Raw genomic sequence first — 16,536 nt, 5'->3', positions numbered from 1 at the left:
TTTGTTAATTGAAATACTTACAACCCAATTAGCGGTCTTCCCCAGGGGCATGTAAGTCATCCATCTGTCGGTATAGAATTTGATATCTTTGGCTGTGGAAAATTCGTTGACATTTTCGATAAGTGCGAAATTGAAAGGCATGTGAGATCCTTCTTTCTCTCCGTTGCCATAATATCTCATGGTGTTTTCAATACTGGCATAAGCTTCTGTCAAAATAACTCGAGTGAAATTGTCTTGCTGTTTGAACTCATCTACGACTTCTCTGAACTCGTAAATCAAGTCGTATGTCGGATCTAAGTTTATCGTGTAAATATGATCCAGATATCCAAAATCATCTGGTCCTTGACCAGGATTTCCAGATAGTGGTTCATCTGGGAATTGTCCACCAAAGTCGTTCTTGTCTACCTCGAAGATATGATTGACAGCGTCCATTCGGAAACCTGCCGCTCCTTTGTTGATCCAAAATTTGAGGACATCCTGAAAATTTAAATTATAAAAATAAAGATTAATATTTGATAGTTCATTTTTGTGAAAGCGAATATAAGTTATTTTTAACTATTTAATTGAAGATTATGAATGAATGTAAATTATATGTAAGAATACTTGTGTACTTATTTATTAAAATATCGATATCACAAAAAATATCTCATTTTAATATTATAGTAAATAAAACTTGAAAAACTTAATCAACTTTTCCTGTTGTAAATAATGGGATAATTGTTTATATAATATATTTACAAACCTTCATCTTTTCAACAACAGCTGGATTTCGATAGTTCAAATCTGGTTGTTGAACAGTGAATTGATGTAAGTAAAATTGATCACGTTCAGGTCTATATTCCCAAGCTGATTTTCGGAAGACGCTTACCTATTCAATTATTAAATTAGAGTATAAAAAAATGTATATTTATTTACCGATCCTTTCTTAAATATAGAAAAAAAAAACATTGAACTGACCCAATTATTCGGCGGAAGTCTAGTTCCGTTAGCGTCCGTTTTACCATCCTCCCATATGTACCAATCGGCATACTCGCTACTCTTATTTAAAGATTGAATAAACCAGTCGCACAAATGGCTAGAATGATTTGGAACGAAATCCAGAATAATTTTGATATCTAAAGTTAAAAATTTTATATTTTATTAATTTTAAACTAGCGAGTTTTAAACACATATAATACAATCGGTCTCCGTGACGAGACAGAATGCTAAATTACAGAAAACGCAAATATCGGAAGGCAAAGATCAAAAATCGAAAGATCTTAAGTCGAAAGATCAAAAAAAATGGTGCATGGTAAACGGTACATACTCACGTACATACTCACTTAATTTGCGCGAGCAGGATACAACAGGAACAAGAGGAACATTTATTTATTTATTTTCATTTTACATATATACCAGGAAGGCCTTACAGGTAAATCCCAATGCGCCTTCCTGGCCAATTACAAATACAAATGCAGCATTATTTTATTATAAGTCGTTGAATTGCGAGACACTGAAAAAACTCGCAAATTAACGAGACATCTATGAATTGTACATAAATTTTTATTGTACATCCATCAAATTTCAAATAGTGGTGACATAGTAGGTAGGAAGGATTTTTAGCCAATTTTTTTTTCCGGGAACCGTTTCAACAATGAAATCAGAGAAAATTGGCAAACTCTGATAGGAAACGATCAACCTGGAGTCACAAATCCAGGTCTGACCAACAGCATACTCTGAAAAATTCATTTTCATTCAGGGATAGAACCCGGCACCTTCTTGACGGTAAGCAGAAGCTTAACGTCCGAGCTATGCTGCTGGCTAACATGCTTTTCTTCCCGTATTCTGCGCGCGCACATTAATACGGGAGGAAAAGCATGTTCCTCTTGTTCCTGTTGTTTACCATGCACCATTTTTTTTTATCTTTCGACTTAAGATCTTTCGATTTTCGATCTTTGCCTTCCGATATTTGCGTTTTCTGTAATTTAACATTCTGTCTCGTCACGGAGACCCATAGTACAATACATAATTAACATTGGCCTCACCAAGTCGTTCGGCTTCAGAAATTAACTCTTCGAAATCAGCCATAGTTCCGTATTCTTCGTGGATGTCGAAGAAGTCAGAAATGTCATATCCAGAATCAAATTGAGGCGATTTGAAAAATGGAGAAAGCCATGTTGCTCCGATTCCAGAATCTTTCAAATGCTGAAGTCTGCTCGTGATGCCTAAAAATTGCATTATCAAAAATTGTCATCTCAACTTTCAATTTCACTTCTACACATGTGTTTGTTTTAATACCTTTTAAATCACCAACTCCATCACCGTCACTGTCCATAAACGACCTGGGATAAATTTGATAAAAAACTGAATTTTCCCACCAATCTTTTTCGGCTCGTACATTTTTAGCAGGGATGGAATTGACGAAAGCCAAAAGGCTCAAAAGGATTAGTCCGCTTTTCACGGATATCATGGTTGAGTCTGAAATTTAAAAATAATTAATAAAAAGTATAAATAGCATTTTAACTATAAATAAAAGTTGAATAATACATGTATTAGCAGTACAAATGCGATACTAATGGGATATTTTTAATCGTGAAGCTTTTATACCAAATTATTTCAGTAATCTCATTAGTGATTACGTTCCCGTTATCTTTATGTATTTTCCACATTAAGCGATATAATTGTTCAAATTTATCACCATATGTCCGATTGATAGTTATTATACGAATATGTGATTAAAAAGGTAATGCTAAAAATTAGTCAAGATATGCTGTAATATCTGATAATAAATGTACCATTAGTGCTTTGTAAAACAATAAGATTATATGAAAATATGAATTTAATCAAACAATTTATTCTGAAACACGAAAAAAATTTATCTTGTGTCCAGAATTAGCACAGTTTTTGGTATCAAATCTCTTTTTAATATATTTTATGAGATTCTTGATATACAATATTATTCAAATACATACATATGTATCTCACTTTCTTTATATGGTTCTCATTTTTGTGAAAAATTCATACTTTTTTTTGTTTTTCCAAGAAGTACATATTTCTTGATGGAAGCCTCGTAGTCTATTTTTTCTTTGAAGGATGTAGAATAAGCAAAAAAAAATTTAATCAAAAAAATTCTTTCCACCCAAAAGGCTCAATTTTTTTAGTTACACTCAAAATTGTAGTACATACATAGATACGTATGTACATACATTATCACTGACAATGAAAATCTTACATAATCTGGATTTTCACATTTAAATTTTTTTATATCTCAGTAAAATACTTACATACATATTGACATCATTATTTTCTATCGTGAATGGTTCTTTAGTGAGTACACCATTTAAAAGTCACAAATCATTGTAAAGTATGTAGAGGATAATCGAAAAAAGTTGACTCAAGACGATTGCACATGTACACAATACATATAAAAAAAGACACGATTTAAATGCATGGTTTGTGCAGGGTCAACTTTTCTCCATCCACCTCTACATTGTTATCGTAGAGGACGAACTCACATTAAGAAAAGCCCCATTACATTTTACGAGTACAAGAAGACGGTGCATCGGTACTAATAAGCCGGTGCACTGTTGCTGCACTTGACGCCGCACACAAAAGAAATATACCCTCTCAAAAAGGATTGCTTTGTTATGTAAAACGACACACCGGTGCTAAATATTTTCCACTCCAACTTCTCGCATCCTTTCACGTGCTACGTGTGAAAAGGAGTACGTTCCGAGATTTTCTCGAGTTTTCCAACGGTGCGGACTATTCGTTTCTAGCGTGCATGTCACGGTACACATGTGCGTTTATCAGATGCAAAATGAGATTAAACTGTGAGGTAATAATTGGGATTGTTCGTAGCACAATAATCAAGTATTTGTTTTGTCATTGAGTGCATTGTTAAATAAACATAATGGTATTGCATTCGTGCATGACTTTTAATTTAATGTGAGTATTTTTTACTGATATATGTACATACATACATACATATGTACTAGTGTTGTGCCCGATAAAATATCATCGCATGGGTGTTGGCATATTAAGTTATTAAATAAAAGAAATGTGTCGGTCCTGTGTTCGATCCGCATGCGGTCGAATTTTCTTAAAATACCTTTTAAATATATTCATATTTAATTGTTTAATATGAGAAAAAAATGGTAAAAACTGACAACCTCTGAGATCTGGAGTGGAGCGTGGAGCAGGAGCGCGTAGCAGTGGGGCAACGAGTTTTTGCGCGGAGCACGGGAATTTGTAGTGCTCCACTGCTCCGATATTTTTTTTATTAGAATTTCATTCAGAATTTAAAAATGAGTGCGTTTTTTTTTCAATTCGTTTTTTAATTAATGATTAATTCAATATTTGACGGTTTATTATCCCGGAATCATTTGACATGTGGCGCATCATTTTGTTTTTTATACTTTTTTCACTTATTGTTATTTTGTATAAATGGATTTGTAAACTGTTTCCATCGCAATCAAATTATAATTCTAGATTGTTTTCTCTATTCTTGCTACTATGGAGGTGTGAGACAACCTTGTACGCACCATCTAGTATAGTTATATTATTTGTATTTAATATGTGTCAATGTATGTATTTTCATGATATATGTATTTTAAATATTAAATATTTTAATAATAAATAAATTGTCTTTAAATAAGCTTTTATAATTTTCACATATATATATATATATATATATATATATATATATATATATATATATATATATATATATATATATATATATATATATATATATATATATATATATACATATATATATATATATATAATATATCTATATAAATAAAATTAATAAAGTTGATAAATAATATGACTCATATTATAACTATTCAGAGCACGGAGCAGAGCTGGAGTGGAGTTGGAGCAAATACTTATGTATGTAGGTGTCGGAGCAGAGCTGGAGCGGAGCAACTCAAAAAAGTGGTTGCTCCAGATCTCTGACCTTACCTACCTATATATAAACAGTATAAAAAACCATTAGAAAAAATATTAATTAATTAATTAAATAAATGTTTAATAGATGGCGATAAACGCTCAGAGTCTTATCACCGTCTATTTGCCTAGAGGAAACATTGGTAGCAAACAGTATCTATAGAAGTTTTTTTCTTTTGTTATTATATTCGTATACGTTTTGTTGACAGTGGTTTAGCTGTGACATACATACGTCAAATTGAAACGACTATTTTAGTACGGTGAACGTTATCTCAGACAGAGACACATAAAATAGCGATATTATATATATATATATATATATATATATATATATATATATATATATATATATATATATATATATATATATATATATATATATATATATATATATATATATATATATATATATATCAGTGGCGTGCGGTCCATGGATGCGGTGGATGCGGCGCATCCCCTATAACTTTAAAAAGCCAAGAGTATTTTTAATAAATATTTGAATTTCGCTTCGATGTATTCTTAGTGATGTACGTGATTATGATGTAGTTTATGAGTATATATATATATATATATTTCACATATCACGTGTTTTTTGTTACATGATGCATTATATAGGATCTTTTGATAATTTTTATTAAGGATTCGCATAGGCGGGCGGGCGGCCGGCCGGCCACAGGCGAGTGACGCTGGCGAGTAGACGCTGACTGAAGTGCGCCCGCGTCATGGATTCGGAGTCGATACCGATCCCATTTGCGCATGCGCACTATGAGGCTGTCTTATTCGCGCGGACGCGTTGACACTTGTTTAACCTCTACGGTGGATTCGGTTTCTCTGTTTGCTTATCTATTGAGTTTCACTTGGAAGCCGCTGTTGATCGATATTTCCGCACGCTACGCCCCAAGTTATTTATCAAAAAGCTAGCCGATTCATTTCTTTAGACGAAGTTAATCATTTATACTGTAAGTTGGTTATTTTTTACTTTTGAATTAAGTTTTCATTTTAATTAGTTTCGTCTAACTTTATTTTTAGTTTACTGTTCCACTACTTACGAGTTTTCATTATTGCCTTTAATATGGATATCGAAAATAACAATGAGAGTGGACTTGTCGTCGAGATCAATAATAATTGCAATTGTTTAATTGAAAATGTGCTGAAAAGAAGATTTGCTTCTCTCCCATTTAATGAAAAGGAGATTATTGTTAAGAGCCCCAAACCCACACCAATATTAAATATTCAGTCTAAAACAAAAACATTTAAAAGGTATTTTAACACAGAAACATACGAAAAAATTTCATGGATTTGTGGATGTGCTCACTTAACGAAATTATTCTGTTGGCCATGTATTTTATTTTCTCAAGAAGTGAATGTCTGGAGTAAATTTGGATTTTCTGACCTAAACAATTTAAGTAAATCGCGCAAGAGACATGAATGTTCTCAAGCTCACATATGTTCTGCTGCTCAATTTAAAAAATTTGGAAAGGGACCTCGTATAGAAAATTTTTTAAGTGCTCAATTTAAAGCAAATATTGAAATGCACAACAAAGAAGTTACTGCAAATAGATACATTTTGTCGAAATTAATAAGCGCGATCTGTTTTTTAGCAAAACAAGAACAACCTTTACGAGGACATTTTGAACACCAGGAATCGTAAAATAGAGGGAATTATATTGAATTGCTGTATCTGTTGAGTGAATCAGACATAAAATTGAAAACTCATTTAGATAACTCTACGGTGTTTACTGGATTATCGAACCATATACAAAATGACTTGGTATCCGCAATATCAAAAGTCTTGCTAGATGAGATTAAAACTGAAATACGTGCATCAAAATTTGTTTCCATAATTGTGGACGAATCTACAGATATCAGTCGCAAAGCTCAGCTATCTACTATTTTTAGATATGTAGATGAAAACAATGAAATTCAGGAGGGATTAGTTGGATTTGTCGATGTTAGTCCCAATAGAACAGCTAATTCTCTTTTTCAGCACATACGTGAGACCTTGGAAGAATTTGGTTGTTTGGACAAATTAATTGCACAAACGTATGATGGAGCGGCTGTAATGTCCGGGGAGCATAATGGAGTGCAACGAAAAATTCGAGATATTTGTCCTAATTCTTTATTTGTCCATTGTTACGCTCAGAGATTGAATTTAGTTTTGTCGCAATCTGTTAACCATATATCCGGATGCAAACGTTTTTTCAGCCGTATGTTGTCATTTTCAACTTTTTTTTGTAAGTCTTCAAGAAGAATTTCCCTTCTCGATTGTCAAATAAAAAAACGATTTCCCACTGCTGCCCCTACACGATGGAACTACAATAGCAAAATTTTAAATATGGTATTAGAATATCAAACAGAATTAATGGAAATATTTAATCAAATAATTAATGATGAAGACGAATGGGATACTGATGCTGTCATAAATGCTGAAGTCCTTCATCGTTATTTAAAAGAGTTTGAATTCAATTTCAATTTGCATTTATTTTCTGCAATATTTAATTCGGCAGATTTTTTATTTGAAATTTTACAAAAAAAAATCTTTGACATATCGTATTGCGTAAGTGAAATTAAAAAATTTGTAAAATATTTAGATAACAAAAAAGACGATTTTGATTCATTGTGGAACAAAGTAATAACTAAAAATTTTAATAGAAAAAGAAAATATGCTGAATGTGAAGAAGATGTGAAAACAACGTATAAACTTCACTATTCTGAAATTTTAGAAACTCTTTCAGTAAATACAACCAATCGATTTCGAGATATCGAAAATTTAAAATTTCTTTTAATTTTTTTTAACGTCAAAAAATTTAAAGATTATGAAAATAATTTTCCAGATATCCTATTTAAATCACTCCACCTAACTTATGGAAAATAATTTGATTTGATGAAATTAAAAAGCGAATTAATTTACATGTACTCAACGCAAGATTTTCATTTGAAATCTATAAATGACGTAAAGGAATTAATTGTGAAAGATGATCTAATAGAAGTTTTGGAACAAGTATTTAGTTTAATACAATTAATTTGTACGATACCTTCCACGAGCGCATCGGCTGAACGATCATTTTCGACTATGAAAAGAATTAAAACGTTCACCAGAAGTAGTCAAAGTGAAGAAAGACTCTCTGGTCTTACTAAAATTGCAATCGAAAAGAAAATAATGTCAAATTTAAAAAACAATAAAAAATTCTATGATGCGGTTATCGATGAATTTTGTAAAAAGGAACGAAGAATAAAATAAAATTTTAAAAATAAATTGGTCGGTTTTTTTTTTCAAACAAGAGACAGCATCCCTTGTTTGAAAAGTCACCGCACGCCACTGATATATATATATATATATATATATATATATATATATATATATATATATATATATATATATATATATATATATATATATATGATGAATATTTTGTATATCAGATGTTGTATTGTTGTCTTATCTGATAATTTGAAACCTCTAGGCTGAAATTTAAAATAATAATGTTTAGCTATATCAAATAGAAACATGGATTCCCTCAATACCTGTTTGTATTACAAATACTATTAACTATAGTTCAGAATGTTTTAATCCTAATATAACATACATATGTTGTATGTAGGTTTATCGAATTGTTTTATAATATTTGTTGTAATCTTATGAGTCTAGGTTTTGTTGGGATGATTTGAACTATTTGCGTGTGCACATATTGTTGCCAATGGGGATTTAGCTCGGTTCAAAGGATTGCGTCCGTAAACCAATACAAACTAAAGAACAAACAATCGAGCATCACGAACTCGCTCCCCCTGATACTTCACCATTATTACATACGTATAATATCTCAATATTTATTCGATGGTAAATACGCTTTCCACTAATTGGGAATCGAATTTCAATACAAACACGAGGCCCTTCAAAAATTTCGCTCGATTTAATTGGGATTCAATTCAATTTGAGTCACTCAAAAGTCGACGCGGAGCTTTCACTGTTGATGTGGATTTTTTTTTGTATATTGTTTTCAATGTGAATTATAAAAAATAGGAAGGTATTCAAATATAGCGAACAATACAAAGATCTAATTGGCGATGTTCGATATTTTTTCGGTCGGGAACGAACGCTTGCAAATGTCACCAAACGCTCCGTTGCAAGTCGTCGACTTCCGATGAAAATATATGGCATTTACGATTATTCGAAATGTTTGAAATCGACGCGAGTTTAAAGGGGATACTATTGAATATATTTATAGTCGTTTTGAAGAGTGTCAGTAATACATATATTTCGATTTTAATAAATCGACGCGCCAAGTTGGTCGTTACGCGGTTGCGGCTTTACAAGTTTCACTCCTCGACCCCTATTCTTCGTATCGGCTCATAAAACTTTTGTGGCCTATAAAATAAGATCAGAAATAACGCCATTCGTTATTTGGAAAACAAGAATTCCGGCGTTTCGCTTTATCGACATTCGCATCTTTGGCGAATGCGTGTGTAATATTGTATTTTATACGATGAAAGTTAAGCGTACAATGTTTCAAGCGCCGACTATAGAGCTAACTGTAATCATATTCATATATGATATAAAATATTGAAAAATCCAAATATAACCACCCAAATTTAATTTTTCTTTATAATTTTGCATTTAATTGAAATTTGTGATATATGTATGTATGTATGAATCAGTACCTAAAATCTATTACCTAAAGTTTAAAAATATCAACAATTTAACTAAAATAAATTCTAAATGTTGTCTTTATTGATATTGTTCACTCGGACTAGCCCTTTCCTACCCTACCTGAGGTAGTGGTAGTGGATTATTATGGTATGGTCCGCCGCGTAGTTCACTTGCACGGACTCGCTTTCTCAATACTGTTCCCCTGGTTGTAATAGCGAATTGTCATGTATAGGCGTTCCATCGAAGAAAACATTTTTTTTTTAAATTTACTAGTCTCTTCAAGCATTTATGGAAATTTCACTGAAAATATTCTGATTTATGTCTATAGAACGTCATTCTGAAATTTTTTTTGTTAAAATAACACATATTTACACAGAAATAATAGTTCACATGTGGCAAGGGACTTTCCACATTTGTACTCTTATTTCTGATGATTTATAAAATGATTTCCCCAGAATAAATCGGTGAGAAGCGCGGAAAAAAATAACGAAGCTTTGGAATGTAGCATTCTTGATTGATAATAATTAAAAAATATATATTATATATATATATATATATATATATATATATATATATATATATATATATATATATATATATATATATATATATATACATATATAAAGGCACGGCTCGTGCATAGGAACTGCGGCGCTGCAGCACCCCCAGAAAAATTACAAAAAAATCGCATTTACAACTTGTATTTAGATATATTTGACATACTCATTAATGATAATTATGTCAAATATCTAATCATTCTTATTTAAATTATATTCACAAGTTCTAAATGTATACAAATGTGATTTTTTTATATTTTTTCTGGGGGTGCTGCAGCGCCGCAGTTCCTATGCACGAGCCGCGCCTGTTTATATATATATGTATGTATATATATATATATATATATATATATATATATATATATATATATATATATATATATATATATATATATATATATATATATATATATATATTGTACATACCTAGTCCCCTGTTTTAAGTCCCTGGTATGAATTCTTATCAGTATTGTTTATAAATTGTCCCCATTGAGTTTGTGTGTGTCCCCGTGTGTAATATATTCGTATTAAAAAATGTCAAAGAAAAGGTTTTCCCTCTTTTCATCCCTTTTTTGACTTATTTTATATTAAAAAATATGAAATGTTCAAGCCAAACTTTCTCAGAGTGAAAAAGTTAAGCGCTCAGTAAATGTCTTAGTGATACAGAAAGTTTACGCAATAAAATACATTCTTTCCAAAATGTTTCAGAATATATTATTATTTTTTTTTCTTTGTTTTTATACGATATATATATGTACAAACATTAAATTAACCGGTATACATGTAGGTTTCATGTTATTCTCTCACTTGAAAAGTTATTCAGGCACAGGCTAAATTTGCTAAATTTAAACATCCCGCAGGCTATTTTCGAAACGGGTGATGCCTAAGTCTTGTGTATGTTCTGTTCAAAGGCCTCTTGCAAGTCTGAAATCAATTTTAAATTGTGCACAACTTTTTCGAACCCGTATCGTGGCACTTAAAGCCTTTACTCACTTTTGCGTAAACTCTGTTTACCTTGGAGCTTTCTTTGCTCGGGTGATCTATTATAGCACACTGGCGAGTATCCGAGAGCTTTAAGCTCGCTGAAAGCCACTCTCTCCAGCTCCATACTCTTGGCGGAAAAATCTAATGAAAATTCCTCGTCGTCCCCCGGGAAAACTTCACCCCTTCATCCCACCGTATCCTCTTCCCCACAACCTTTCCAAAATTTGGAACTCGCTCGAAAATTTTACGTACGCTATTTTTTCCATCGTGTCGAGATTTTCGACGGTTTTTTCACACCTGACAGTGCGTCGTCTCGTAGCGCTTAACTCTTAAAGGGAAAATCTCATCGGAAAATTATTCGACGATGGAAGATTCGCATGAGCGAAAAACGATTCCGTCGAAAGTGTAAATAAAAAACACGCGTTTAAGTGTGGAATAAAGCGGGATGCGGATTATGCTTGACTTTCGCGCGATAAATCTTGTATACAGAGTGTTCTCGAAGTGAGAGTGAAATTTCAAAGAAAGTGTTCATGGATGTGATCATATGTAAAAGCTTTGTTTGTATAAAAATGAACTTGAATTTTTGTTTAGACTTATGACATTTGAATATATCCGTTATCAAATTACCATTATAAATAGTATCCAGACCGAAATCAATAACAATATACGTTAGTATTTTTGAAATACATATTATACATCATTTTTATTAACAATTATTCAATCAAAAAATTAGGAAAAACTTTAAAATATAGAATTATGATAATTTTATAATCTTATTATGTATATATTTGTAGGTATTATGATTGTCTAGTGATATTTTATATTGTCTATCAAATCTCTTGTATTTTAAATTAATTTCAAATATTTCCAATTGCCTGTAAATACATGATTTTTATTTTATTCAGACATGTCTTTTCATATATGCGTGAATTTTGGGTATATATAATATATTACACCTGAAGTTTATGTAAGAATAATTTTTTCTTCCAGTACGTATGTATTTGTATACATGTACTTCCATTAAGACATTTGTATCGTAATCTTTCAGCGTCTGCAAATCTACTGCAGAACGATTTAAAGATATGTATATATGAAATATATTTGAATATACCTACACCTTTCATCAATAGAAAGATTAGAAACAACGTCAAACTATAAAGAGAGAGGTGGCATTGCCGATAGAAATTGTGAATTAGAAATGTGTTGTATATGTTTAATCTATATACATATCATATGTATATAAAATTTTAACGTCTAAAATAATAAAAAAAACCTATTAATTACTTCTAAATAATAAATAACTTTTAACGTCTAAAAAAATAAATAAACCTAATATTTCCTATTGCGAAAATACTTCTATATTTGTTCGAATTTTCAAAAAGTTATGAATTTTAATTCATTAACAAAATCCTTGGTTAATAAATAGCAGAAAAACGTGCCGTTTTAAGTAGTTTTTTTATAATATACTTTTAATATTGATATATTCATTTGAAGTTAATATGAAACATAAGAAGGAAAATTTCAACACAAATAATTTCGGTTCGTATTAATCAAAAAAATGTTGGAAATTGCTGTATCCTTTCCATCAAATTGCTATTATATTCAATTATACCGAATGTTTTATATTCGGACAATTGCTTTGAGCAATATTCTTTCATTTTTTTTTTGTTTGCGCTCGCCAGCGGCAAATTCATTTTCTTCGTTTGAGATAATTCACATGAAATTTTAATCTGGATTCCAGTGTACAAATTAATTTATTCCTGCTGTTCGAAGTCGGCCGAGTTTTAATTTTTTTGCTGTCCGCCGGCATTATATGTACATACATAGATGTTTTTTTTCTGTATAATACTAAAAGGCTGGTTGTTGTTCTAGTAATCTTAGATTAACAATGCTTAATTAGATTAAACAGAGATAATCTCTAAACAGCGTGAAGTGTTTGCTTGTAAGCAGCAAAAACACGATGCTAGACAACTTTGTTTATTTACCGACTCGTATATTTTGTTTACAATGTTTGTTTCCATGGGATGAGAAAAAAAAATTGCGTTTATTTTTTTTAGTTATTGAAATTCATCAGAAAAACGCGATTGTTTACATATTATTTCCAAAACTAAATGTCTTGATTACATTATAGTTGATCTTATCGTAGAACTTTTAATATTAGCTTACATAACACGCATCAAAATAACATAATTCGATCGATGTAACTCTAATCTATCGCGTACACTGGTATTACAAGATAGATAAGATTTGAAATAGGTAAAAAAATATGTACGTAAATAAATATAAACTCGTATATACGTATATACAAATATATATTTAAAAAAAATGTGTTGAACAAATAAACAGATAAAACGTTACGATAAATTTTGACCGACAGGAAAATCATTAGTGGTTTTGCTTTACTTTTCCGTTTTTAGAGGTCAAGAAATAATGTTTTGTACATATTTATTATTAAATTATTATTGTTATCTTCACAAATAAGTTTATGCAATATTTCCAAATTGATTGCGATTATATTGTGATCGTTTCACAATAGAATAAAAATAATGATTTCGATACAATGTATAGCTCACGTGCTATTAAATAAAAACATATTTATGCCTGTAATTAATTATAATATACATTTGAATGATACAATTATATGAATATCAATATTATTACATTTATCCTCTTATATGTAGTGTAATGGATATAACTTTAAACCCTTTAAATTCACTATTGTTTGGAATGTTGAACACGTATATACATACGTATATACAAATATATATATATATATATATATAAAAAATGTGTTGAACAAATAAACAGATAAAAAGTTACGATAAATTTTGACCGACAGGAAAATCATAAGTGGTTTTGCTTTACTTCTCCGTTTTTAGAGGTCAAGAAATAATGTTTTGTACATATTTATTATTAAATTATTATTGTTATCTTCAAAAAGAAGTTTATGCAATATTTCCAAATTGATTGCGATTATATTGTGATCGTTTCACAATAGAATAAAAATAATGATTTCGATACAATGCATCGCTCACGTGCTATTAAATAAATACATATTTATGCCTATAATTAATTATAATATACATTTGAATGATATTATTATATGAATATCAATATTATTACATTTATCCTCTTATAGTGTAATGGATATAACTTTAAACCCTTTAAATTCGCTATTGTTTGGAATGTTGAACTTTGTAAGCGCATCCAAGACTCAATTTGCATAATCGTATTCAGTTCTGGATTTTCTTCAGATGGAATTACTTACAAAAGCAGTTTTGTGTAATTTAGTTGGAGCAAAACTGTTCAAAAGAATTAATCCCAGTAATTCATCACTCTAATAAACATTTTGGTATTTAAATCAAAATTCCTCACGATATGTGGCATGATATTTTAAAATATATAAATAACTTGTAGATTGTATATAAAGTATTTCCATATTCGTTCTTATAATTCTAAAAATATAGCACAACGCTAATTTTAGTTTTCTTTTGAGTTCAAAATTACTTAATATAAATTTCGAAACAAAAAATGTTTTTAGATATGAATCAATTATCATGAAAAATATTTTGAACAAATCTTAAATTAATCATATTATACATATATGTTATATTTGTATATTGTTTATAGTAAATTGAATAGCCTCTACCAGGAAAACGTAAGGAAATTATCATGTCGATTTTCAAACGTTTCTAGTGTACCATTGAAATTATTAATCAGTACACTTCCGATGCAAGAGAACAACAAGACCCTTCAGATCCCCTAATTACGTAACTGTGGGGGTTCTAACTATCAAAAGCTTTCACCTGCACACATCGACAATAGTGATTGTCAACCAACGGGTGGCTCGCATAATTCTCAAGTTGCATAAATGGTCACAAATTTATTACCCCTGCATCGTCGCTATCGCTGGAATTTTCCTGACATGGTGGAAAAGTGGGAAACCGACCGAAGATACGACACAACTTCAGGACATGTGGAAAAATCACCACGTAATTTATGGCCGGCTTAACAACGCCACGTTTCATAACAATACCGTATATGTATCATATAAACCCTTGGTTACTGTAATTTATATGCGAAATGAAATATCAAATATGTTTACTATATTTTGAAGTTTGATCACTATAGCTGATATTAATTTTATAAATATTTTCATTAGGACACAATCTGATATGTGAGATTACGTAATGTAAAAATTAGTCTAAGCAAACTTTAATCATTGAAATTATGTACATTTTTACTTACCTCTTATTAAGTTCACATGGTTTTCGTGTTAGTGGTCATTTTTTATATCTCTTATCTCTTATCCGATTGTTTTCATACTTTGCCATATTGCTCATTTTGGTCATCAATATACGTTAATGTATCGTCTGCCATTAAGTTGGAGATAAAATATCGTATATAATGCGTATCAAATATCCAGAATCTCGGGTACGGTGACATCTATGACGGTACAGCAAGCTACCATAATCTATCTTCAACCTTTTCGCCTTGATATGGCCATTTTAGATTTTAATTGTTTAAACGCCTATAATTCACTCTATATTTTAAAAAATTTGCTCTGTAGGTTCTCGTTATCTCTAATATTTAAATATTTATAGTTTTAACTCTCATATGTATATATAAATTTCAAATTTGGCGTCTAGCTTAATGTAATGTAATACACGATATATATTGATTTATGGCCAAATATGTCAAATCGGACATTTCACGGCTAAAAGTATATCTCTTCACGGAGTTTTATCTGCGAGATAAGTATTCAATAAGAAGTTATGTTGTATCTAATTGTTAATATGATTTACAATAAGCTTACATACATTTAGTTTTTTACAATAAGCTTATTAACATTGCTACTTTCACTTGAAAAATATATGTATGAACATTTTTATTACATTAAAGTGAACGAGATGTATCGGTGACGGCCGAACAAATAATGTACATATGTACATATGTACATATACTACTAAACACAGAAATTAATTTAAATATATTATTAATATGGATGCCAATTAAAGTCAGGAATATTTCAAGTCCATTTGATTGAAAACGATATTCAATACAATATACTTTCTTAATTTTTGTATTTCATAATTAAAAATAATAATAAAATTAATTATAAAATGTTTCAATAACAAAGATATTGTACAGGTGATCCATGAAAAATGGGTTGTTATAAATTAAACGGTACTCGTTATAAATTAAACGGTATCAATTTTTTGTGTAAAAAATATTTATTAATATAGAAATAAATATACAACTTTGAAGCGCTTATGTACAAAATATAATATCATTCAAATTATGGCCGGTTTCACTATCACACGTGCAGAGAAATTTTCGAAAATTTCCCTCCACTCTTCCTAGTGTTTTCATTTGTTCGATTTGATTTTTCATTGCGGTTATCAGTTCTTCCAG

General features: G+C 30.4%; 2 protein-coding genes across 18 annotated transcripts in view; one reads left to right on the top strand and one right to left on the bottom strand.

Annotated features, from left to right (window-relative positions):
• The window catches only part of LOC143918159 (dual specificity calcium/calmodulin-dependent 3',5'-cyclic nucleotide phosphodiesterase 1A-like), a 183,445-nt gene that overhangs the window by 117,944 nt on the left and 48,965 nt on the right, over window positions 1-16,536 (top strand). The window lies entirely within an intron of this gene.
• LOC143918162 (maltase A1-like) overlaps window positions 1-16,536 on the bottom strand; it is a 50,331-nt gene that overhangs the window by 9,239 nt on the left and 24,556 nt on the right. For both annotated transcript variants that reach the window (XM_077439902.1, XM_077439903.1), the window contains exons 2-6: window positions 2,278-2,457; window positions 2,025-2,204; window positions 958-1,115; window positions 743-868; window positions 22-477 (exon numbers count right to left, since the gene is read on the bottom strand). In XM_077439902.1, coding sequence (XP_077296028.1) covers window positions 22-477; window positions 743-868; window positions 958-1,115; window positions 2,025-2,204; window positions 2,278-2,449 — 1,092 coding nt within the window. In that variant the 5' untranslated portion in view covers window positions 2,450-2,457. The remainder of the gene's footprint in view (window positions 1-21; window positions 478-742; window positions 869-957; window positions 1,116-2,024; window positions 2,205-2,277; window positions 2,458-16,536) is intronic.

The sequence above is a fragment of the Arctopsyche grandis genome, chromosome 10, assembly GCF_051622035.1.
Source record: "Arctopsyche grandis isolate Sample6627 chromosome 10, ASM5162203v2, whole genome shotgun sequence".
NCBI lineage: Eukaryota > Metazoa > Arthropoda > Insecta > Trichoptera > Hydropsychidae > Arctopsyche > Arctopsyche grandis.
Note: the sequence above shows the minus strand (reverse complement) of the source record. Positions and strands in the feature narration are given on the sequence as shown.